The sequence below is a fragment of the Antechinus flavipes genome, chromosome 3 (assembly GCF_016432865.1).
Source record: "Antechinus flavipes isolate AdamAnt ecotype Samford, QLD, Australia chromosome 3, AdamAnt_v2, whole genome shotgun sequence".
NCBI classification, from domain to species: Eukaryota; Metazoa; Chordata; class Mammalia; order Dasyuromorphia; family Dasyuridae; genus Antechinus; species Antechinus flavipes.
In genome coordinates, this window is record NC_067400.1 from 271,640,527 (window position 1) to 271,667,972 (window position 27,446).

At 33.5% G+C, this 27,446-nt stretch overlaps 1 protein-coding gene across 1 annotated transcript in view; it reads left to right on the forward strand.

The window, feature by feature from the left end:
• The window catches only part of DMD (dystrophin), a 2,219,276-nt gene that overhangs the window by 1,423,829 nt on the left and 768,001 nt on the right, over positions 1-27,446 (forward strand). The window contains exon 49 of the mRNA XM_051991017.1: positions 4,869-4,970. Coding sequence (XP_051846977.1) covers positions 4,869-4,970 — 102 coding nt within the window. The remainder of the gene's footprint in view (positions 1-4,868; positions 4,971-27,446) is intronic.

Sequence of the window (27,446 nt, forward strand, 5' to 3'; positions counted from 1 at the left end):
ACCCACCATTTTTTAGAATTTGATTATTTAATTTCCAATTGGTTTTTAATTTATCTTTTCCTGGACTTTTATTAACCATGTTTATTTTGGTCTGAAAAGGAAGCATTTACTATTTTTGCCTTTCTGCATTTGATTGTGACATTTTGAAGCCCTAATACATGGTCAGTTTTTGTGTAGGTGCCATATACTGCTGAGAAAAAGGTGTATTCTTTTCTTTCTCTATTCAGTTTTCTCCAGAGGTCTATTATATTTAGGATTTCTAGGATTTCATTAACCTCTCGTGGTTAGATTTGTGATTCTAAGAGGGGAAGGTGAGGTCCCCCACTAGAACAGATTTGCTATTTTTTCTTGTAACTGACAAAATCTTGTAGAATTTTGGCTGCTCTACCACTTATCTTATTTCATTGAAGATCCATTGCCTTGCTTGAAACATGATGCTTACTCTCACTGGGTACTTAATTCTTGGTTGTTAATTCTGCATCCTTTGCCTTTTTGGAATATGGTATTCCAGGCCCTCCAATCCTTTATTGTAGAAGCTGCCAGATCCTGGGTTATCCTGACTGCTGCTCCTAGATATTCAAATTGCTTTGTCTGGCAGCTTGCAGTATTTTTTCCTTGAGATTGTAGTTCTGGAATTTCACAACATGGTTCCTTTGGGTTTTTCTTGTGATATCTCTTTCCAGGAAGTGATCAATGGATTTTTGTCAATGACAATTTCCCTCTCTGTTTCTTGAAGAATGCTATCCATTCTCTTTTTTTATGGCCTTCAGATAAACCAATAATTCTTAAATTGTCTCTTCTGGATCTATTTTTCTAGTTTTGATGTTTTTCCAATGAAGTATTTCATATTTTCTTCCATTTTTCATTATTTTTAGTTTGACAGATTCTTGCTGCCTCACAGAGTCATTCACTTCCATTTACCCTAGTTTTTAATATATGATTTTCTTCAATTATCTGTTTTATCTATTTTTTCATTTGGTTAATTCTATTTTTGAAGATGTTTTCTTCAGTAGATATTTTGTATTTGGCCAATTGTATTTTTTTCCATTCTTTTGCAAGCTGTTGACTCTCCTATGGATAGCTCTCATTTCCTGTCTCATTTTTTCTTCTCTCTTATTGCCTTTTTAAGTCTTTTATGAGTAGTTCCAATTTTAGGGCTTGATACCAATTTATCTCTTCAAGTTTTCTTCTGTGGATATTCTTAGTCTGAGTTTGTATTGGTCTGCCTTGTCACCATAGTAGCTTTCTATGGTCAAGATTCTTTTCTCCTTCTTGCTCCTTTTCTTTCCTTTTCTTTTGGTATTTCATGGTTAGTTCCAGCAGGAGCTCTGCTCCTGGGGCAAAAGAGGTATTATTATTACAAGTTTTTTGCGCAGCTCTGCACCTTGGCTTTAAGCTTCTTTTTTCAGGACCTGGCCTGGCTCCCCAGAATTTGCCTTCTGAGCTGGAACCAGAGGCTGCCCCACTGATTTGATCCTATACTGAGCAAGTATTGATCGTCCCAGTTATGGATTTGTAGTGATTGAGACCCTCTCATCAATTTTCCTATTTGAACTAGGTTGAATACCTTTTTAACCTCAGTGACATTGACCTTTCTTGAAGTTCTTCCAATCTATATTAAGCTAGAGTTTTCATTCCATCAGAGTCTGTTCAGAGGCTTGGATTCATGTGGTTTTCAAAGGAAATTGAGAAAGCTCAAGCACTTTCCTAGTTTTATTCTGATATCTTAGTGCCACCTCCCCAACAACTTTAAAGGAGAGAAAATTTTGGAATACAATATTACAAAAGGGAAAACATGTGTCTAAAAATATGTTTAAAATAACACTTATTCTTTTCCCCTATACTAAGAAAAAAAATATTTTAAAAAGGAAAAAACAGAACAAAAAATTAACCTCTTTTAAACTTTCCTATTTCTGTTGTGGGAATCACCAACTTTTTGGTCATCTATGTTACTTTTCTGTCACCCCTCATTTGTAAGAAAATTTTGATTCTTTCTCTACAGTGACATTTTTAAAGCTTCTCTCTACTCCATCAGCCTAATTTAGAACTTTATCTTTCCTGAGTGTTCTATTCCAGAAGCGTCTGTCATCCACATAGTTGACATATGAAGTACATATGTGATTATCTCATTCCTCTGCTCATGAAGTTCAAGATTGTCTCTAGAAGAATGTACACATTACCTTCCCATTTCCTCCTTTCCCCTCCACCCCAATTTTTTTTTTCTTTTTAGCATATAAAAGGCTCCAAAAGTCTTGTTCCAATCAATCTTGCCAAATTGTTTTTTAACATTTCTTTCCTTTGGGCATTCGGTATTCTAGTCTGGCTTTGTTTTCTTCCATAAATCCACTTTCATAATCTTCCATATCTTTGTAAATATATACTTGGAATATATTCACTTTTTACTTTCACGGTTTAGATTCTATGGGTTCCTCAAATAGTTCGTTACCTTCTGTGCAAAAAGCCCTTCTTGTCATCTTCCCATTTATTAGAATCCCCTTCAAGTTATATTGTCTTTATGTCTATTACTTTTTCAATATACACATTGTTTTCTCCTGATAAAATATAAGTTCATGAGCACAGTAATTTTTTTTTACTTTGCTTTCAAGAACTAACCCAGTTGATCTCCTTGCAAATAGTTCATACTGAATAAATGTGTATTGATTACATAAATAAATGAACAAACCCAGATTTTAGATAAATGATAAAATCTTCTCACAATTTGGTTATCTTGTCCCTTTAGACCAAGGGTCTTTAACATGAGGACCATGAACTTGGATGGTTAAAAAATTTCCTCTTTATTTATAGTAATTTTTATTTGAAATTTAGTGTTTCTTTCAATTATTTAGTAACATTGTTCTGAGATTGAATCCATAGACTTATCCAGATTGCCAAAAAGGTCAGACACACACACTCACAGTTAAGAAACCATGTTAGACCTTGCTTTAATAGCCTGTTCCTAGATCCTTGTTTGAATAGACTCCTTAAATCTCTTTTCACCTGCTTTTATTCTTTCCACCTGGATATGACTTATAACTTCCATATACTCTGCTGCTTGTATATAACCTGAATCTGACTGAGCACTATTTTGCTAGGGTCAGGGATATCTGACAACTCAATAATTCTTTGAGTCTCAGCCTTTCATTATTCTTGACACTATACAAAGCATTGCTGTATCCATATAGTACCCCAAAGGGAAAACCCTTATAGGGGAAAGGAAAACAATTAAACAGAATATATAGAGAAGTGACATAAAATTTAAAAATACTATACATAAACCCATATTTGTATAGGTACTCATACATATATGTATATACATATGTCTGTATAGATATATAAATGTGTATGTGTGAGTATGCAGAAATGAGGCTATGTTGAATTCTATGTGACAATAGAAAGTGAATGGTAGATCTTGGCTAATTAAGAAAAGCTTTCTGGAAGAGAGGGTAGAGGCCCTGACTGATGTCTGGCATTGATTAATCAATATTTGTTTTCTAATGTTTCTAATGTACAAAAAGTATTTTCCCAAAAAAATCTCTTTTAGAAATATTGAACTTTATTTCCTTTAACTGAAATATATACCTATTTTATTGTGTTTTTTTCTTCATAAAGTAACTCTAATAAAAATCTCACAATAAAATATTTGAAGATATGTGATATTTTCTTCTTCCAACTGAAAATCATTATAGAAATTCATTTTATTCCTTTTCATAAGGGTAAGCTAAGGCATATTAATAATTAAGAGAAACAGTATATTACAATTGGTAAGGAGGCAACCTAGGAATTGTCTGGATTCAAGTTCTATTTCTGATATTTTGACTCTGTAACCCTGTTCAATTCACTTAAAATTCTGGCTGTTCCAGATAATTCTCTAGAACTATAATTTTGGGAGGGCAGCTAGGTAGTACAGTGGATAGAGTACCAGCCCTGAAGTCAGGAGGACCTGAGTTTAAATCTGGTCTCAAACATTTAACACTTCCTAGCTGTGTGACCCTGGGCAAGTCATTTATCTCTAATTGCCTCAGGAAAAAAAAAAGACAGACACACAACCTATAATTCAGGGAAAACTTGATAATCTGGAGTGTCAGAATCTCACTGGGTATTTCCTATCCCAATGAATTCATAGTTCTGAACTAAAATAATATTGCATTTTAGGTACTTATCTCTTTAAAAAACTAGATATAGAAAGAATTATTTGATTTTTATTTAGAAATTTGCTATGAGATTCTAAAACCAAGATGGCTCTTGTAAAACAAGATGAAAGAATGAAGTTATTCTTGCTAATAACATAAATGAACTGTGCCAGTTATGTAGAAATGTTGTATTTCATTTGTTTTTAATTGATATATGAAAATATAAATTATATCTATATGCAATATAATATTGTACAAAGAACAGTATCTTTGGAATCAGAAGGCATAGGTATGCATCCTTATCTGACACCTGCTACCAAGTGTGTGGCCTTGTATAAAACACCTGAACTCTCTGGGATACCTGTAAAGTGACTAGAAGACTTCATCTTGTTAGACAAGATGACTTCTGAGGTCCCTTCTATCTCTAAAGCTATTTTAATCCAGTGATGTATATAATAAATGATGATATAGAGCTAAACAAAGGATGTATCTGGGAATATAAGAAAAACAAAGAAGGCAGGAGCTAAATATTAAAAAAAAAAAGTATTTCACAGAGACTGGTATGGCTCACCTATTTGGGGTAAATTTTTGTGTGTGTTTCTCTGTCGGTGTTCATTCCTTCTTTTGCCCTTAGATGATATTTTTTAGTACCACATGTGGAGCCTCCAAGAGGATATTTAAAGTTAGTAATTTTATTGGCACTGTGAAGTTAATCTACACTGTGTGTTTTCCCCCCAGGAAATCGAAGCAGCAGTTCAAGCTAAACAGCCGGATGTGGAAGGAATTTTGTCTAAAGGGTGGCATTTATACAAGGAAAAATCAGTCACTGAGCCAGTAAAGGTAATGAAGCAACCTCAAGTAATATCCATTACCACCTAATGGGTTATGCTTCTCATGTTGTACACTTGCCACTGATGTGGTCTATTTATAATCAATGAAATAACCTCGGAGACAATATTGGCTGTTCTGCAATAGCAGAGACAGGGTTGTCCTTATGATGTGTCTGCTATTTATACATTCTGATCCAGGTTGTTAATATGTCATTGCAGCAAAGCATTTATTTCTATATTGGTGCTCTTCCATCTGGGGAATAGGGAGTAAGGGGAGTTCACCTTCTAAAGAATTTTTTATTTTTTTTACAGGTTTAATACTTTTCATATTGTTTGACTTCATTCAAATTAAGGCATTATATCATACCGTCTGTTTCTGGTTGTAAAGAATTTGTCTTTTTCATGGCCCTTTCATTTGATGAAGAAAATCAGCATTTTATTAGGGAAAGATTTTTTTTTTGGTGGGGAAATGTTATATGTTTACCTATTGTTTCTTCTTTGAAAAAGTTGACTTGAGGGAAAGCATTTAGCTTCTTTCTCCTTGGGATATACATCTCAAGTCCAGCCAAGATGTGGATTTTCAGATTTAAGACTGGGAGAAAGAAACAAAGTTAATTTCACGGGATCATGAGTTTAGAACTGGGAGAAACCTTAGAGACCATCTGGTCCAAACCCTTCATGTCAAAAATCAGGAAACAGAAGGTTGAACAGGGATCAAGTATCAGACAAAGGAAGATGTTGTAAGACCTGGCTAATTACTATTTGCTATTTTATAACATTGAAGACTGAGTGATGCAATGGAAAGTGGAAGTCAAGTTTATCAAATACTCTAATTTTATAAGTTGGAAAAACAAGAAAATGAAGAGATCTAATCAATGTAACAATGATAGCAAATATGATGCCAAACATATATATTTTGTATAATATATGATAATATATGTCCTTTTTGTACCCCCCCAAATTATAACTTTATAGTTTAATTAAATATTTATAAAAATTTGATTAAAGATTCTTAAAGCATTTAATAGTGGCTTATTGATCAGTCTTTGCTTCTCTTGCTATTGTTACAGGGCTGAAATACAATGGAACTCACTCTCATGTTTAAACTATTTTAAACCAACTCAAGTCAATAACCTCATTATACAAAGCCAGTTTGTCCTTGCAAACAACATTACTGTGACTTATATTCTATTGCTAAGGTCACAGCTTTTTCCCATTTTGTTCTTTGCTTAAACTACATTTCTGTAAAATGTTTGTTTTTTCTACAGTTTGCAAGTACAATTTTCTTATAGGAAATTTTGGCCTATACAGAATGTTCTAATTCAGGCTCTTAATAAGATTTACTCTAAATGTTAATACATATTTATTTAGCAATCCCTTGTTCCTGTTTATAAAATCCAGAGAAAATAATTTGTTACCCACTTGCCAAAAATAGTATCTGTAATTTTCGTAAACTAACAATATTTTTAATGCCTGATATTATAAGCATGAAGAAAATACTAAGAGAGAGAAACTAAAGACAGCTTTACATTTATGCTCTAATTCAAAACATTAGAAAAGCAAAGAATAATGCAAAATCCTAATATAAAGGAGGGTGATTGCCAATCACACTTCCTAGTTTTAACAGTATATCCATAATGGTAGAGAATAGATGAGGGCCAACTATGTGCCAATTACATAAAGAAGCAAATATTTAGCTATGATGGTAGAATTTTTCCATTTTCCTGACCTCAATAATATTATTCAAAACATACAATTACTAGATAGTCAACAATGATTTATTGAGCATTATGTGCCAGGTACTATACGAAGAGCTTTGGTTAGAAAGAAAAAATAAAAACTGTCCATGTTTGGAAGGAACTTACAATGTTAGAATGTAATAATACTGGAGATGTGATATGTGCATGTATTTGTGTCTATGTATTTATGTAAAGTAGAATCTGTAGTCCAAAAGCAGAAGATACTGGGACCTGCAGGAACAAAGAGATGCTTCCTAAAGAAAAGGGGAATTTGATCTGAAGTTAGAAGGAAGTCAAGCAAGCTGACCTCTTGCTAGAGGTGAAGAGGAAGGACATTTTGGATATGAAAAACAGCCATTACAAATAGATGATGATAGAGATAAATTGTTATAATAGAAAATCGGCAAATAGGCCAATGTACCTGAATCAAAGAATATCTAGAGGAGACTGGATGCATTTACAATTATAGATACATAGGAAGATATAGAATAATTGGAAGTTGGTTGGTACAATGGATGGAGTACCTGACCTGGAATCAGAAAGCTTTGAGCTCAGATGTAGTATCTGATATTTATTAGCTATGAGTTCCTGGGTCAGTCACTTAATTTCTGTGTGCTTCAGTTTCCTCATCTATAAAATGGGAATAATGAAGAGTCCTGTCACTTAGTATTTTTATAAGGACCAAATGAGATAATATATGTAAAGGGCTTAGCTTCCTGTCTGTCACATGGTAGGTGCTAAGTAAATACTCTTTTATTATTCATGAAAATTTTAAGTACCAAATGGTGGCATTTATATTTGTTCTTTGAGGTAAGAGGGATCCCACTGGAGTTTTTTGAGTGTGGGGGAGATAATATGGTGACATGATCAGACCCAAGCTTTAGAAAAAATACTTTGGCAGGTTGAGTGAAGGATGGATTATAATAAAGAGAAAAAGAGGTAACACAAGGAAACCATTCAGAAGATAATTCCAATAACCCAGAAGAGAGATGATGATGACCTAAATGACAGTTGTGGCTGTGAGTAGAGACGAGGATGCATTTAAGAAATACTGTGAAGGAAGAAAATACAAGATTTGGCAATGGACATTTTGAGAGAGAGAAAGTGAGAAGTTAAAGGGACACACCGTAGTCAGGAGCCTGAGTGATTGGGGTAGGATACAGTTAGGGAAAGATATGAGTTCTCTTTTGATGAGTTTGAGATGCTTATAGAATTCTTAATTCATAATTTCCAAGAAGCAGTTGAAGATAATTTTAATAACCATTGCCAACATTTATATAGCACCTATATGCCAGAAACTGCACTAAGCACTTTATGGTATTATCTCATTTGGTCTTCACAAACAATCCAAACAAGTGGGTGCTAATTTTTGTCCTATTTTACAGATGGAAATAGAGTTTAGATGATTTGCCCATGGGTGCCCTATCCATTACCTCAACTAACTGCCTCCAAGACCACAGAAACCTCCATATGATCATGATAATTGAATTCACATCAGCTGATAAATTCACCGAGTAAAAATCAAAGTAAAAAAGAAAAAGGCACAAGAAAAAATCTTGAGGATTCCCTTGACATTATTTATGTATGATAGGTTATTTATTATAGATTACAGATTATTATAGATTGTGACAAGGACAAATGTCTTAAAGAGGATATTAAAAAGGAGTAGTCAGATAAACAAGAATGAAGAAAGAGCAATATTATAAAGTCCTAGAAGTAAAAGAATATTCAGGAATGGGGAGATATGATCAACACTATTAGATGCAGCAGTAAGTTGAAAGTGATGAGGATTCAGAAAAGGCGATGAGATTTGCCGATGAAGAGTGTTGGTAAATTTGGAAAGAGCAGTTTCCATTGAATTGTGATGTCAGCAAAAGAGGTACAGAGGTGACAGAAGAGTGAAAGAAGAATGGGGAGAAGACCTAAAATTTGGATCTAGTTTTGACACTAATTGGTTATGTGACTGTGAACAAATCACTTAATGCTCAGAGTCAAATAAATATAAAAATAAATGTACTATCAGCTCTAAGTATTTCCTCTGACTGTCCCCCAGGCCTGTAATGTTCTCTTTATTCATGTCCATCACTGGCTTTCCAGACTTCCTTTAAGTCCCAATTAACATCCCATCCTCTAAAGGAAGCCTTTCTTCCCCAATCCCTCTTTATTTTAATACCTTCGCTGTCATACAGATGCCCTAATCATCATATGTGTGTATGTATGTGGATATGTGATAGATATTGATATCTCTCTCCATATATAAAGATGTTTGTGTATGTCTTGTTTGCACATATTTGTTTGCTTGTTGTCTCTCCTATTAGAAGGTGAGGACCATTGAGGGTAAGAACTGCCTTTAACTTCTTTTTGTATTCCTAGCTGCAAAGCATAGAATATAGTAGGTACTTAATAAATGTTTATTGATTGATAGTATATGTCCCTTTCTCTTCACTCATAAAAAGTCATTTCTCTAAATTTATCCATTAACAGCTCTGTTTAAGCTATTAAAATAGCCCTCTAATTGGTTTCCATCCTTCAACTTACTCATCTCTCTTCACAGTAAATCATCCTCCACAAGGTTTTAAAGTGATTTTCCTAAATCAAAGATTTCACTTTGTTACTCTTCTGCTTATTAAATCCCAGTGTCTTTCTGTTGCCGACAGGATCAAATACAATGTCCCCTATTTGGTATTTAAATCTGTTCATAGCCTAGGTTTTTCTTCCCTATTTAGTCTTTGCAAAAAAGACATTCCAACATTACTGACCTACCTGCTGTTCCTTGAACAAGGCACTTTATTTCAATTTTGTCATCTTCTTTTTCCCCTAATTATTTCCCAGACTTGGAATACTCTCCCTCTTCACCATCAACTTTCAATATCTCAGACTTCTTTAGTCTCAGTTCAAATGGCAATTTCTGCAGATCTTCCTAGTCTCACCTTACTTTTCTTTCACCCCACCCCCAGCCACCTAACCTTCCCTCTCAGGTTATCTTGCTACCACTCCATAGGTATTTTGTTTGTTCTTGTTAATTTACATCAAAGGATACGGTTCTTTACTGAAGCAGCTAGTGGTTCAATAGATAGAATTTTGGCCCTTAAAATCAGGAAGCTTCTTTTTTTCTGAATTCAAATCAATAATTGTGTGTTCCTGGGCAGTTTCCTTATCTCTTAATGAGGTGTCAGAGGAAATGACAAACCACTCCAGTATCTATGCCAAGAAAACCCCAAATGGGGGTAAAAAGAAGACACAACTGAAAAATGACTGAACAATAAATTTACATATTGTTTCTCATTGGTATATATGCTGTATGAGGGCAAAGATGCATTTTGTGCTTTCATCTTTTTTTTGTTTCTATAAAACAGTTCTTGGCACATGATAAATAATGTTTGTTGATTGCTTGATAGATGACAAAGCTTTTATATTTTGAAGGAACTGCTTTGAAACAGTATTTCCAATTTGCCTATGGTGGGACACATTCTTCAAGATGTTTTTCAAAGGTCAAGGGAGAAAAAAAGTTTGCTATTATATTTCTCCTCTGAAATGCTGAATATATATGTAATTTGAACAAAAATAGCATTTATTTACTATATTTTTCTCCCAAGTCCTATTCCTATCCAGAGGGTATCCTACAATTTTGAATTTCATTAACATATTTCAAAACCACATTTGCTTCTTGGCCAAATTAGTTTGGAAAATTCTATGGTAAAGACTTGTGTTTCATGTTAATTTGTCTTTTAAAAATCATTCCAATACTAAAGCTACAATATTAGGATAAATTAATTATTACTTATTCTATTCTTAGGAGCAGAAATTTCACATTACTTTAATGTAGTTTTTTTTTATCTATTTTAATACTTCCAAGCATATTGTATACATGGAAAAATAAATAGTGACATACTGCCAAAAGTTATTTCATATTGTTGGTATTCTGGGAGGGAGGTACTGAGTATGTATTTGTTTTGCAGACTGATGTAATTATAATTAATAGACTATTTCCTTTAAAATAAAATTCTAAATCCTTTCTCATCATTCTATATTTAGTACTATTGTTCAAACTAATGGTTTTTCAATCAAGAAGTGTTTACTTTTTTTCCTCTCCCTCTCCATTCTACTCTATTTTTTAAATTATTTTTATTGGATTGAGTTAATTATATTTTGTCATGTGGTACATATGATTGATAAATTAGTTTCATATAACATTATTTCATACCTTAATATTTAGAAAAACTTATTTATTCTGTCACAAACAGATGGTTTGTGGGTTGGTTGGTTTGGTTTAGTTTTAAAATCTAAGAATAGGAGAAATATAGTTGCATTAAGCATTTGAACTCTGTAATTCTGCAACTTTCTTTTGAGGAAATATAGCATAATAGAGAGAGCTAGCAGCCTTGTGGTCTGGAAGAAATGGATTCATGTCATACCTCTAATACTTACTGGTGTATATCACCTGAACAAGTCACAATCTCTGTGTCCAGAAGCAAATTCCTAACACTATCTATTGCAGATCATGTTCAGATTTGCATTTTTCAAAGGAGTTTTGTCACTCACTGGGTGATTACTATATTAGTCACACTTACAGAAAAAATATCTACTTAAAAAAAAATTCCTGAAAGAGGGAGAAGGGAGTAGGGAGGCATACTAATATCTTCTTGTTCCTTGACCACTAACACAGGGGACATTTGCCATTTTTTCAGCAAGCAATTGTTTCATTTGAATAAATATATGCCCCACTTAAAGTATTCAAGTTTTATTTCTTCAAATCATTTTGATGAGGATAACTTAAAATGATTTATTAAATGTATAATTTAAAATATTATACAATATAGTATGTTATATATTCAGAAATAAATGAATATTCTCCATCTGTTTACATTTATATCCCAAAAATCCAGGGCTGAATTTGAATAACTTTCTTTTAAAGATTTACTTGATTTTACTAAAAAGAACCACTTCTGAGCTATGTAATAGTAAAAGTCCAAAAAGCGATTAGTGCCCTGGTTTTATTATTTTTTTTAATTAAAAGGGAAATGAATGTAAAAATAACCTTCCCCAAATGAAACTAAAAATTGCCAATTAAAAAAAAATTAAATAGCTGTAATCCTCATGGCAATACAATGTAGAATACTGGTTTTGCAAAAATTGTTTTGAATCCTGTTGTACAAAGGAAGGAGGAGCACTTGTTGTTGAGTCCTCTAGCTTCTGAGGGTGAAATTAGAACGGAAAAATTAGCAAAAAAGAAAGACTGGGCTCATGGAAAAGACAAGATATAAAGAAGGCTAGTGGAGCAATTTGAAGAGTAAGAATTGGTCATCATCTATATAATGTTATTTGAATAAAAAGCTATAATGTATTTTTTGGGCGGTCTATGATTCCAAAATTAAAATCATTAATTTTTTTGTTTTTATACACTGGTAAGGGTATGCTATCTATCATCCACTCAAACAACTCAGTGCCCCATTGGAAAGGAGACTGAATCTGCAATTAAATCTGATTTCAAATGTGGCTTCAGAGATTTAAAAGCTGTGTAATCCTAGACATGAATAGAGAGCTTTCAGAACTGAGAGGATCAAGTAAGAATATATTTGTAAAATATTCGTCAGAGTGCTGACATATAGTAGAAATTCAAAGCTTGTTTCCTCCCTCTTTTACTGCCATAATGTGATCTCTTTTGTGGGGCCTCCTAGGAGAATAGGTATGAGACTCTCTACCTATACAGATAATCAATTATTCTGCAACTTAAGGTCTTTAAAAAGTTGTCTGATTACACAACCAGTGTTTCTGATAAAAGCCTCATTCCTACAATATATAAAGAACCGTGTCAAATTTGTAAGAATACAAGTCATTCCCCAGTTGATAAGTGATCAAAGGATATGAAGACAATTTTCAGATGAAGAAATTAAAGATGAAAAATGCTCTAAATTACTATTGATTAGAGAAATGGTACCATCCCATATTTCTCACATTCGCTAAAATGATAGGAAAAATAATGATAAATGTTGGAGGGGATGTGGGAAAACTAGGATACTGATGCATTGCTGATGGAGTTGTAAGATGATCCAACCATCCTAGAGAACAATCTGGAACTATGCTCAAAGGGCTATCAAACTATTCATGCCTTTGATCCAATAGGGCCCCTACTGGGTCTGTATCCCAAGGAAACCATAAAGGAGTGAATGGACTGATTGGGTAAAGTACTGAGTCACATGATCACCGGGGCCCTGGGGAGGTCATGATCTCTGGAACAATGAACTTTGAACTCTGGAGGTATGAACTTTGAATCCTGGGATACAGGAAGTTGCAGGAAGAGACGTGATCTATGGGAGGCAGCCAGTATTGGTGATCATTGGTCAATGGTTACATCCTTTTAGTCTATCCAATGAGAAGGCTCTGGACTTTTGCTTTTAAACCGTGGACAAACCGGAAGCTGGCCAGGTTCCAGAAGCACATGGTAGGAGTTGGGATGGCTCTTAAGTGTGTCAGTAACAGATAGATGACTAGACTAAATACTTATTTGCCCAAGTATTTAGGATATAAAGATTACAGATAACGAGATTGGAAACAACAAGATATGACATAATTAAATTGCATTAATAGTTTCTTTTGACCATTGCTCTGATTATAGAAATCAGGCACAGGAAGAAAAAATGCAGGGACCTAACTATAACATAACATAAACAATCAAAACTGATTCCTAAGCTCATACAGGATAAATAGTCACTTTAACCCAGTTTTACTCCAGATAATTGTCCCAATGGAGCTTTAAAACTCCCAAATAATGTTAACTACAAAGCCAGAAAAATTTACCTCCAATAACAAATCCCATTAACCAAAGTTTTGGTTAAATCCTAAACAGATTTTACCATGACCTTATATTGATACAAATCAGTTTGCTTTAAATTGCCCAATACATAGACAAATATACCAAATTACATTTTGTCTATAGCAGAAACATTTTCAAAAGGACAAAGAAAAAAACTTATTTTCAGAAGCCCTTTAAATGATGAGCATAACCTCAGGATACAATCAATACAATCAAGTAAAATACAGAATATCCTGATTCCACATAAAAGAATCCAAGAAGTTCTTTAAAGTATTAATTAAACTTTTAGAAATAACCCTTCCAAATTTTAGATCACCTTTATGACCATATTCCTTAAACAAGGAAATCATTATGAAGCAAAAAGAAACAAATATTCAGTCAATGATTTTAAATCACAGTTTGCTCCTTTTCGCCAAGAATTAGGTGGCTACAACTTGATGAAAAAACGGCTGGAAGACACTTAGTGTGTATTGGGGGGGGGGGGGGAGGAGGGAAGGAAGAAGGGAGAGAAGAGGATTCCACATGGCTGCCCTCCCCCCACCCCCTACTCCACCTCCAAAGAGGCAGGGAGGAGGGAAGATGAGCTAAACTGAATCCCTAGGCAAAAGATTCCCTCCTGTTTCCCACTCAATTTTCCCCACACAGAAATCCATTAAAAACTTTCCTGTCTTTTCTTTAAACAATTCCCAACCCTACAACCTTTCTAACTAGATGCTCCAGTGCTAAAGTAGCAGAGAGCAGTGAGGGAGGAGGGGTGAGTTTAATCTTCACCTTTGAAGACAAAAGATCCTCTCCCATTTCTCTCTCTCCCATCTCTTCTTTTCTCCTCCCAAATACCTTCCCAATACTTTCTCTTATTCCCTAAAATCATCCAAACCTTTAATAGCTCCTACAAATCAATCCTTCATAAATCACCTGCATTCTCCTTTCCTTTTCCCTTCAAAACTTTTAAGATTCACAATATAGTGAATAGCTAAATGACTCCATAAAATCCAAACATGTCCAGCAAAGCGTAACTTATAATGTTAACAAATTAACCCATGTGTTTCAGAAGGTAACATACTTTACCTGATTAGAGACACGTGACCCCGTTTAGGCAAGTTAACAGAACTTTGCTTTAACAAGACATTGCTCTTAAAATCTTATACTCAAAGCTAACCAAATCTAGCTTGCATAGGCAACAGTAAGATTATTTAAAACTGTCCAAAAGGATATGTTTTGTTTGTTTTGTTTTTCACAGGTTTAAACAAGTTCTCCAAAACCTTTCCCCAAGTTTCAAAGCAATGAGTATAAACTCTTTTGTCCTCCAGAGGCCTTATCTGTCCAGTTCAGCCCAAACCAAGCCTGAAATTTAAACTGCTTCATCTTCCAGTTTAAAATAGCCCAGGTTTTTTTTTTTTTTTTTTTTTTTTTTTTTTTGGTTTGTTGTTGTTCTTTTACTTACAAATTAGTGCAATCAAGTTAAAAAGTTTTAAAAACTCACAAGCAAATTTTACAGTTGCAATATTGAAATAACCAATTCCTGATCATTTTTCTTAATCCTTTAGCGGAGCTCTTTAACAGACAAACAAGCCACACAAAACACAGAGCACAGACATAGACTGCACAGTTACAACATTAAACAAAAAATTTAACATATATAACCAGAGAGTACCCAAAAAAGCACTCAGAATCAGATCAGACCAGATGTATCTTAGAAGACACAAAACCAGAGGGATCATCCAGCGTCCTGGAATGATACCATTCTCAGAATTTAATGCCCATCTGCATTTTATTATTCTGAGAATCCAGGTGCTAGCACAGACAGATAGATAAGGTAAACAGATCAGATTATATCCTAAGACATCCAGACTTAGTCTCCACTGGCCAAAATGGAGTGCCCACCATCAGGCTAAGGCTGAAAACTGCTCTCTTTCCAGGAGACTCTGGAGAAATCCATTCTCAGTTTCTAATATCTTGCTGGGAAGCCTCCAAAATATAATGCCTGAGAAACTGAGACAAAATAGAGATTAGAGAGTTCTTAATATTTTATTTGAAAGGGAGAGATTTACTGGGACCAAATGGATCCATGGTTTGGTCCCAGGACTAAATAAGACTATCGTCTCCAAGAATCCAGCAACAAATGTTGCATATAAAGATTCTTTTATAGGGTAACAAGAATAATGGCATAATAGGGGGAGGCACCTGGGATGGGGATGACATAATGGGGGGAGGCACCTGATATTCTAATGATGTCTAAGATATAAGACCTTTATCCTATCAAACATTCTAATGATTAACAGGGAAGAGTTATATTCTGAGGCAGAATAACTGAAGTAGGACAATTGGGGACACTGGGTCAGGACATTAAAAGGGAACTATAGCACAACAGTGTCAGAGATGGAACTTGAGACAAGTTCTTTATTCAGATGCAAATTGTGTGACATTGGAAGTCACATAATCTTGTTTTCCTCAGTTTCATCTTCTATAAAGTGAGCCAGAGAAAGAAATACATAGTCGCCCTCTGCCAGGATAACTTCAAACGGGGTCACAGAGAATTGGACATGACTGAAAATGACAAAACAACAACAAAAATATTTGGGTTTAATTAAGCAAGGTCATGTCCACAGGTCACAAGAGGGTCAAATCTAGAGCTTGTTTGGTATCTATAGGTATAAGAACAAGGAAGAATCACATTGTAATGGATATAGGAATCACTGGACTAAGCAGAATAATGAATGAAAAATCTTTCAAATGTTTATTACTTTCGAATACTGTGACAAGCACTGTATACCCACTTGCAAAAGTGAAACAGTCCCTGCCCTCAAGAAGCTTACATTAGTAAGTTGATCCATAGACAACCAATACTTTACTTGAATTGACATAAGAGTAGGTTAGGATGGTTATACCAATTTGATTACTGAACCTGGAACAAGGGGTGGAAATTGGAGCTAGGGAGGAAGGGGAGATAGGTAAAGTGAGATAAAGAATAGGTGGCTTGGTAAAATAGCTTTTAATAGTCTGGGTCCTATTGATTATAGTTCACTAAACAATTCAGGCCTCAGGGTGTTAGTTCCAAAAGTGAGTAGATAGACTCTATTGGGGTTTGGTGGTACTTTTCTGTCAGTCTGGTCAGGAGAAATTGTCTTAGGTCGGAATAATTAGGCCAGCTGATATGATGGCTTAGTGGCTGACCTGCTAGAATATGAAGCATAATAGAATCAGAAATGAGGAAATTAAGTTGGCAGGGGAATTATGGAAATGTAATATGGCCCCAGGGGCTAAGATTAGGACCAAGGAGAGAGGTAAGGCACAAGCCACACACAGACAAGATTATTCCCAGATGAGTTTGTTCTAATTCTGACTTTATTCTATGACATGATAAGATTAAATTATCTTAATTTAATTTAATTTAATTTTAATCTTAGTCCAAATTTTATCATCTGGGGATGATAATACTCATCTACCTTGCAAGGTGATTTTGACTGAAAGTTTTAAGATTGTAAATCTTTAAAGCACAGTATAAATGTCAAGTATTATTTGTCCTCTTAACAGGGATCTGCCTCCAAGTTTGGCCTACTAATAATGTGTTTTGGGAATTCTTCAATAAATCTACTCACTGATGAAGACTCATTCATTCCCGTATTGAAAATCTATCTTCAGGCCCTCTGTCTGTTTCAAATACCAATTCTATGTCCTTTAGGCTTAGCAGGAGCCAGAGGGAAACTGATTCATTCAATACATTATGCTTTTTGTCATTTGATTTTTTCCCCCCAAAGCTGTTAATCCTAGTTAGGATTTTCATAAATGAGCTTTTTCTCAGGACTCTGGCACACAACATTTTCCCCTCATAGAGGTTGTCTGTCAGATGTCTTACCTCAGGATACATTAGAGTAACTGTATTTTATTGTGAGGAATTTTAGGTAGAAATGAAATATTTTGAGTCTGAGTACCTATTTTGTCCCCATTTTTTTCCACTTGGAATTTTAGTCATATTCAAATAATCATAATATTTAAAAGAGATATTTTTAATGTTACAACTATGGTCCTCCCCACCTCCTTTCCTTTTCTTTAGCTAGTTGGCTATCCTGGAAAAATAATATATATATTAGTTAATATCAGCTTTTGCAGAAAAAGCAGCAATATCTCTGTAAGCAAAATGACTCTATTCAAATTCTTTGATGGATAACTAATATGTAGACTTTAAAATTACTTTTGAAAAAGTTCCATACAAAATACTATATTAAAAATTGAAAGATCATGCCCAGGGAAAGGTTTTTGAAAAATCACTGTAACTTTGTAGCTATCTCAGAGAGGTGATGTCTCTAAACAGTTGACCAGTGGATAAAAGGAAATTTACTTGCTTTTCAGACATGATTAAGTCAGTACAAACACCATTAAATAAATTAGGCTTATATTGTTCCACTGGGCCATGTAGGAGAAATCTTACCAATGGGATCAGGAGTTATGGCCTTCAGGTCCCAAGACAGTCTTAGAAGAATATAGCAGAAGTCACTGAAACTCAGTTCCTCTTTACAACTATAAAGAAATACAGAAAGAGATTGTCCATTTAAAATAAAAACAGCCAAGAGATTTTCCATATAAAATAAAATTAGTTAATATAGCAAAACAGTTTTATGGACTTTAAGTGAGGTCAGATTATCTCCGGATATGATCTGATTTTATAGATGTAAGAGGTCTGAGAAGTTAGAAAGGAGGGAAAATAGATTTGGTGGAATCAGATAGTAATGAAAATGATTTAGAAAAGAGGAAAGAAGGTCATCTTACCTAGGATGAAATACATGAACATAGGCTAGAGGAATCAATGAGGTGCATTTTTATCTTTCCCCCTCTTTGGTCCTTATATTCCCCAATAATCATTTATGGAATCCTAGTCAAAAATCATCCAGCTGACAGACTAAGGGCAGAATACAATGTAGATACAAGAATCATTTTAATATATTGTTAAGTCATTAAACCAAATACAAGCAAATTATAAATAGCATCTGGAAAACTATTTCCTGGCTTGGTAATTTTAAAATATATGATGATGAAGTACAGGGATCCTTTTAGAAGCCAAAGTTCATGATGCTGAGTGAAATGAGCAAGACCAGGAGATCATCATATACTTCAACAACAATATTATATGATGATCAATTCTGATGGATGTGGCCCTCTTCAACAATGTGATGAAACAAATCAGTTCCAATAGAGCAGTAATGAATTGAACCAGCTACATACACCCAGTAAAAGAACTCTGGGAGATGACTATGAACCACTACATAGAATTCCCAATCCTTCTATTTTTGTCTGCCTACATTTTTTATTTCCTTCACGGCTTAATTGTATACTATTTCAAAGTCTGATTCTTTTTGAACAGCAAAATAACTTTATGGACATGTATACATAGATTATATTTAACTTATACTTTAACATATTTAACATGTATTGGTCAACCTGCCATCTGGGGGAGGGGAAAAATTGGAACAAAGGTTTTGCAATTATCAATGCTGAAAAATTATCCACGCATATAGCTTGTAAATAAAAAGCTATAATTTTAAAAAAGCCAAAATTCAAGTCAGTAGGAATATTGTCCAAGTATGTGCTATTGAAAAATCAGCTTCCAGCTCTTCAGAATCCATTGAGAGACTTTTACCCTGTTTTGAGAGATAGTGGGTAAGATTAATTTTCAAATGTCTGCCATGAAAAAGAATTTAATTCTGGAGTCAAAATCCTCCTACTATGCGGAAGTGATTTAGAGAGCTGAAGTTGCTGTGGCACAGAGGTTAAATTGACTACCACTCTAACTAAAGCCACACAGACCTCTCAGCTGCCCATGAAATGATAAGAGATTTCCTAACTTGAGACACTGCTTGGTAGCCCCACATTCCTTTTACTGACTTCAGTGGGGTCCCCTGGGCACAAGAATTGTTCCCAGATTGAGTTTGGCATCTTGGGAAGGAAGAAAAGATCTAACCCTCTTCAGGAAGGGTAAAATGGAAGAAATTTAAAATAAGGTGGGGAAAAACAGTGAGAAAGAAAAGGAAGATAATCTGGAAGGAAACCATGGATCTGGCTTTTCAAGCATGAAAAATACCAAAGGAAGAAATAGATAGGAAGTCATTGACTGCCCGAGGCTAATTTTCAGAGACCCTATAGAGTGGGGCATGGGGAGAGAAACTAATGTCATCACAGCCCTGTACTTGAATCATCTCTGGAAGTTTAATCAGGAATTCTTATAATGGGAGTTCTTCCAATTTCAAGAAGTCTATGTTATTTTGTAGACAAATCAATAACAATCCCACTTAACAGTTCCCTCTGAATGTCTTAGCTGCTTTCTGAGAATTAATTAGGCTATTTGCAGAAGTAGTTTGTCAGGTGCTGGTCTTGTTTTGTTTTATTTTTTCAAGTTTTCAACTTCACTTTCCTTTGTTTCTGATCCCAGATCATTGTGGCTTTGAATGATCCTTGAAATAATTGACTTTCCCACATAAACCCACACTGCAATGTGTCTAACAGTAATTCAGTTAGGATCTTTAAGAATTACTACCTTTATACATTTTCAAGAAGTAATATCCATTCTTTAAAATCACATATTTTAGAACACAAAAAAAAGCACTGAAATGTGTGTGACACAAAGTCTAGAACCCAATTTACAGAAACTTCTGAATATGAGGAGATTCCCTCAGTATGGTTTCATTCAAAGTCAAATTTTTGATTCAGATTAGTAGTAGAAGCACCCACAAATGAACATTACTGCCATGGGATGAAATAATATCAAAATTATTGCTTAGGGGCAACTAGATGGCATAATGGATAGAGCACAAGCCCTGAAGTCAGGAGGATTAGAGTTCAAATCTGGCTTAGATGCTTATGACTTATGAGCTATGTGATCCTGGACAAGTTACTTAACCCCAATTGTCTTGAAAAAAAAAAAAAACTATCTGACTATTTAAATATTGCTTGGTCCAAGTAATTCAAATACCATTATATACTTTATGAAAGTACTCAAGTCATTTTCATTCGATACAGCATTGTAGTTAAAAGTTTGGGAGGATACATGGTAGCCCTAAAGCCAGGAATTATTGTTAGGTAGTAAACTTCAGAAAATACCCCTCAATTTTAAAATTAATTTACCCATTCCAGGATTATTCAGACAGCTGGCATCTCAGTCAGATTCAAGATTTGTAGTGGAAATGGACATAACCAACTTGTATTTCAGTTGTAAAGACCATCTAGATAATCATGCACAATCAGGAGAGAGAACAGCATGAATGGGGAGCAAAAAAGTTCTTTGTGTGATTAGCTCTTAGTTTTTCCAAGCCCCATCCCTGGGAAGGAGTGAAGTCAGTTATCAGAATGAAGGTGAGGATCAGGAGTAGAGGAAAGCAAGTCTATGTATAATTATATATGTATGTGTGTGTGTGTATGTGTGTGTGTGTGTATGCCTCCCTATGGAAGACCTATATAACATCTTCAGTAATCAAAGTAGGGGAACAGTCTTCCCATCATTTTCCATCGAGACATATATAATCTCTTAGTATTTATTTTATCAGTTTTCATCATGATATGAAAATCTGTTCTACTTCTCATCTCTTGAACCCTGTTGCCATCAATGGTTGTCAAATATACTACTATTGGTCCACTGTCAGATACCCTCAGTAGAACTATGGTGCAGATGTAATTAAACTAAGCTGAAAAAAGCATTTTGGAATCAAAATAAATCAAGAAAGCTGTGGCCAAAACTCTGATTAATGGAGGGAGAATCCATCAGCTATGGGAAGAAATACTTCTCATTAAAGCACAAAACACCAGTTATGGTGATGACTTTTCTGACCTCAGGAATCCCTAGCTTTTGTGCAGGTACTGTTATGCAGAGATGATGAGGATGGCTTAAGTAGATATAGAAGAGCTGTACTCAACCATCTTGTATCATTTCTATTTTGCAAAAACCCTTTAATTAATCATGTGAGTGTTGTCTTGATTTCAAGTGCTCACATTGATAGATTACTAAGCCAGGCCCAGAATTCATATCTTTTGTTATCATAACAATAGCTTGTTTTCTTCATAATATGTCAACCAGTAAAGGTAGAGCAGTTCTTTTCTTCTTTTGGCAAAAACAAGTAGCACAAATCTTGTGAGATTTGCAGCCATGTGCATTTTAAATCTTTTATGGATAGATCATTAATTTGGAGCCAAGTAGAGTGTTATTCAAATCCTAAGTCAGAAATTTACTGGTTTGGTGAATCTGGGCAGGTCACTTATCCATTATCTACCTCAGTTTACTTATCTGTAAAATGGGGACAATAATAGCCAGAGTTGTTATGAGGAAGATAAAATAACATTTGCAAAGTACTTTATAGACCTTAAAGTGCTATATAAATGTAAGCTATTTATTATTGTTGTAATTAATTAATTATTGTTATTATTGTATATCCATCACTAATTTAAAGCTCATTTGGTCATTTCTCTTTTGCTAAATTGATTATACTTAAAACTTCAGGGGAAAATAGTTCCTTTTTCTATATTCCTAATCTATCCACATAAATCTAAGTCAAGGCCAACAGTAAGCATGAATCATTTTTTCACATGAAAGCTTTTATAAATGAAAACTACAATATGATTACATTCTGCATTTATAAATCAATTCAAATATTAATCTAGGGTTCTTTGTTTAGATAACCTAACTGATCTCTGTTGATTATCATTAATTTTTTTAAAAATATATTTGAAATCTGACTAGCTCATTCCTTTCCTTAGATCTGGGGTTTGCTTTATGGTGTTTATATTTTGAAAGTACTTTTTAAAAATAAGCAATATAAACTATGCTTTGAAAAAGCCCAACAAAATGAATCAAGTATAAAATGTTATATCAACATCACAATGCCATCTTTTGTCCCATTATTTACTCAAGAAATATTCATTGAGCTCTTGTTATTTATAAATCCCTCTGCTAAACTAGTCAGAGAAAACACAGCTAATATTTCTAATGCCTATATCCAATTATAAGAATTAGTGAGAATAGTTTTCAAAAAAGTAAAATTATTAGTAGAAAATGATATTCTCAAGAAAGGCATTCTATCAAAAGAACAATCTCTTAAAATATAACTATTTGCTAAACTTTTCTTTTTTTTGTTTGTAGTTTGTATTATTTCTAGATGATTAGGATCAGAGATTTAGAATTATAAGGGGACATTAGAAAACATCTAGTGCAATGCCCTCATTTCAAAGAATTTAGAGACGTTAAGTGCCTTGTCTGAAATTATACAATTATATAGCTGGGGTTTGATTCTACACCTTGACTTCTTGCCTACTGTTCTTTCCAGGGCATCAGTAGAGTATTGTACTTTATCTAACCACATCAGCCTAATTTATTATGAAAAATTTCATGTGATTATTTGTATAGTATATAAATACATCTTATTTCTAAATATATATATCATTTTATTTTAATGTATATTACTTTAGTTTTACAATTTTAAATATCTAGTATAATATTTAATTTTACTAAAGAGGGCCACAAACAAAAGTAGTTACAAAGAAAGTAATGACTCCAACTTCTTTAGAAAACTTTAATGAAAAAGTTAAAAAAAAAAAATTTATCCATCCAGCCTGTCAATTAGCATTTATTAAATACCTGTTGTGCCTATCAAGGACTATGTTAACTTCGGATATAAAAAAAGACAAAAACTATCTCCAAGGTCAAGGAGACCTTGAAGAGAAAAAGTACAAATAAGATTTATATTGTAATTGTAAACATCATCAGAGGAAAAACAATAAAATGAAAGAGGAGATGAAAAAGTTCTTTCCCAAAGATCAGAGCTCAGCAAAGAATTGATGAAGTCAGGGAATCCAGGAGGTAGAGATAAGGTAGGAGAGAGTTTCAGGTATGGGAATAGCCCTTGTAACATTCTCAAATTTAAGAAATGGAATATCATGTGAGAAGTATATGAAGGAGACCAGTGTCACTGGGTTCATAATAGGGAGTAATATTTAAAAAGCCTAGATGGTGGAAAGAGACCAGGTTATGAAGAGCTTCAAAAATCCTTTATATTTCATATTTGATACAGGAAGTATTGAGAAAGTAATTCAGAATTAATTGAATGGAGGTGGATGACAGAGTAGATTATAGAGTATAAGTAAAACCTCAGATTTCAGTAACAGAAAATAATGCCTTTAAATCTCCTGTTGTTCTTATTCAACTTCCTTTAAAAAAAAAAAAAAAAAAAAAAAAAAAAACTTTTTATTGACAGAACCCATGCCAGGGTAATTTTTAACAGCATTATCCCTTGTACTCACTTCTGTTCCGATTTTTCCCCTCCCTCTCTTCCTCCCTCCCCCAGATGGCAAGCAGTCCTTTACATGTTAAATAGGTTATAGTATAACCTAGATACAATATATGTGTGCAGAACTGAACAGTTTTCTTGTTGCACAGGGAGAATTGAATTCAGAAGGTAAATAACCTGGGAAGAAAAACAAAAAATGCAAGCCGTTTATATTCATTTCCCAGTGTTCTTTCTTTGGGTGTAGCTGCTTCTGTTCATCCTTGATCAATTGAAACTGTTATTCAACTTCCCTTACCAAATATTACAATTAATATTGGCTAACAGAATTAAATTAGTAATAATTAAAGATCTTTATGCATCATCAAGGAATATTTTAGATTTTAACAAAATTTTTTTCATTCTATTTCATGATCTTATAAGATTTCTAATTGAGGAATTGGTATGAGAAAGTATATTATTAAATTAATTTTAATCTCTATTTTCTTAATTTAAATCTAATTTTAACATATATTAGATGGCTTACCATCTAAGGGAGGGGGTGGGAGGAAGGAGGGGAAAATCTGAAATACAAGGCTAAGCAAGAGTCAATGATGAAAAATTATCCATGTTTTGAAAATAAAAAGCTTTTTAAAAATAAATAAGTAAATAAACAAACAAAAAATAAATAAATAAAAATAGTTCCTAACTTTAAATATTAAAATAAATAAATAAATTTAAATATAAATGAAACTTTTAAAGCTTATTGGCATCAAATAGCTGAATTACTTTTTCATATTCCATTAAAAATATTTTTCTTATGTATATATAAATACATAAGTATATATGTATATATTTCTATATACATATATATGTACACATGCATATATATGTGTGCATGTGTCTATGTGTCTATGTGTGTTTGACAATTTTGGGCATTTAACATATCTACCATATTTTTACCATATTTACCATAATAAAATTAGAAAAACAAATCAATCTGTCTAATACTTCTGAAAATAAGTTAAAGCATTTATAGAAGTTTCATGAACATTTGTTTCTTGAGAAATCACTTGCATCATGCTGATAACTTTGAAATAAGACTAACCAAGATTTAGATTGCCCATGGTTCCTCTCTTTTCAACAGTGACAAAGACTGAGGAAGAGTTAAATATTAGAGAGTTTGAATAGCAAGAAATAGCAAAATCATTACAAAACAGCAACAATAATAAGAGTGTGGAGCACTTCGGGTTTTACAAAATGCTTTCCTTATAATTCCGTCAAGTAAATTGTCCATAGTTGCTAGATATTATATAAAATATATCATTGTCCTATGTCCTTTTTTTGGTATCATTCTTTAGAAGTGAAAGGTTTTTTATGTAATATTTTAATTATTTGTTCCCTACAGCAAATATCAATTTTCAATCTTCTAATGATTAACATTACTCCAGTATACCAATGGGTCTGTAATCTCACCCAATTAATTCTTCCTATAATATAAATCACAGATATCCCATTCTTAGCCATCCTCTACAACTTTTATCTTCCACAGAGAGTCCACCCACTTCATTTAAATTCACCAAGAATTTATTCAGAGCCTACTATATGCTAGGCATTAGGAATTGAAAATAAACACATAAGACGTTCTGGCGTTCATGTTAGATTTAACTTCCAAAACACTAAAATGATTTAAAAAAAAAAAAAAACTTTACCATTAAATAATATTATTAAGAGCTTCCATTTATATAATGGTGTACCCTTTACAAAAAACAAACAAACATTATTTCACTTAATCCTCATAAAACCTCTGTAAAATAGGGACTACAAATATTTTATCTCCATTTTGTAGCAATTGGACAGATGAAATCAGGAAATTTTTATCAATTCTACCTTTGTAATAGCTCTCACATCTGTTTCCATTTATATGAAAAGTTTCTAGTTTGGGCTGTATTTTTTCTTATCAAGGTCATTGTAAAAGATTTTGACTAATCTTCCTGCCCCACTTCTAATCTACCTTCTACAGGGCCATCCTAATAGTCTTTCTAATGCATCTACTCAAATACTTTCACTGGGTTCCCATTGTCTAGCAAAGAAAGTATGAAACTGATTTTTGTATTCCAGGTGCTAGCACTGTAGTTTGCTCAGTATTACTACTCTCTATTTCCAATTTTTATGTTGCTGTAAGTGGCGAAGCAGATAAAGTGCTCGACCTAGGATCAGAAGACTCATCTTCCTGTTTTGAAATCTGAAATCTCAAATACTTATTAGCTGTGTAACCCTGTACAAATCATTTAACCCTGTTTATCTCAGTTTCCTCATCTGTAAAATGAGCTGGAGAAGGCAATGTCAAACTAGTCCAGTATTTCTGCCAAGAAAACCCCAAAATGAGGTAACAAGAGTCTAGCATGACTTGTCTCTGTGTTTTTGCTCATACTGGCTCCCTACCATGTCTTAAATATAATGTTCCTATAACTAGAGCAATGTCTCCAATGCCCTAGTTCCTTCAAAGCCTTTGTCAAGGACCATATTCTTTATAAAGGTTTCCCTAATACTGAAAGTTCTCCTAGTCTACTCTTTTCTTATTTAGTCTTACCTGGACATTCTTTTGCACTGCTCACAATCTGCTTTCTAGTCCTTATATGTATATATCTTATTGGACCTACTTTCTTTCCTACAGTACATTTTGTAGGATTTGAATGACATCTATAATCATATGTTCCCCAAACTCATGGTAGGATCTTAATTAATGATTGCCCATTTAAATTGAAATGTTATTTGCTTAGCATATCATAATTAAGAATTAATAGAGTTGTGGGTTCAGGATTCTAAATCCAAATCCAGTACCCTTAACTGTTCTTCAGTATGTTTCAGTTGCATGCATCTATTTGTGACTCCATTTGGGATTTTCTTGCTAGAGATTCTAGGAGGATTTGCCATTTCTTTTTCCAGCTCATTTTACACATGAAGAAACTGAAGCAAAGAGTTAAGGGACTTGCCTGGGGTCCTACAGCCAGTAAGTGTCTAAAGCCATATTTTAACTCAGGTTTTTCTGACTCCAAGATCAATGTACCACCTCCCTGCTTCAGTGTACTTTCTAGATGATATAATTTTTGATATCTGGAAAGAATCTTCTAGATCATCATTTGATTCTTAACCTGGGTTCTGTGAACTTGTTTTTTCCTAAAAAAATCTTAACCTGGGTTCTATGAACTTGATTTTTCTAAAAAATTACTTTGACATTAGTATGATATGATATTTTGACAATTATATTTCAATATAATTGGTTTTCTTTATAATAACATGCATTTTGTAGAATACATTATTGACTATTATTCTGAAAAGGAGCCCTTAACCTTCACCACAAGAGGGGTCTAAGACACATTTATACACAAAAGGTTAAAAAACCCTACATTTCAGTGTTCTCATATGATAGATGAGGAAAATAAGACACCCAGAGGGATGATGAAATAACTTGCTAATGATAGATGATAGATAGATAGATGTAGATATATAGATAGATGGATAGAAAATTTGTTAAACACTGTCCTAAGTACTAGGATTACAAATACAAGTAAACAAGATAGCTTTCATCCTTACATTACATTCTAATGGGAAGAACACAATAATATTGAGAAAAAATATATATATTTAAATGTTAAAGCAAAAAAAACAGTAACAACTCACATATATTA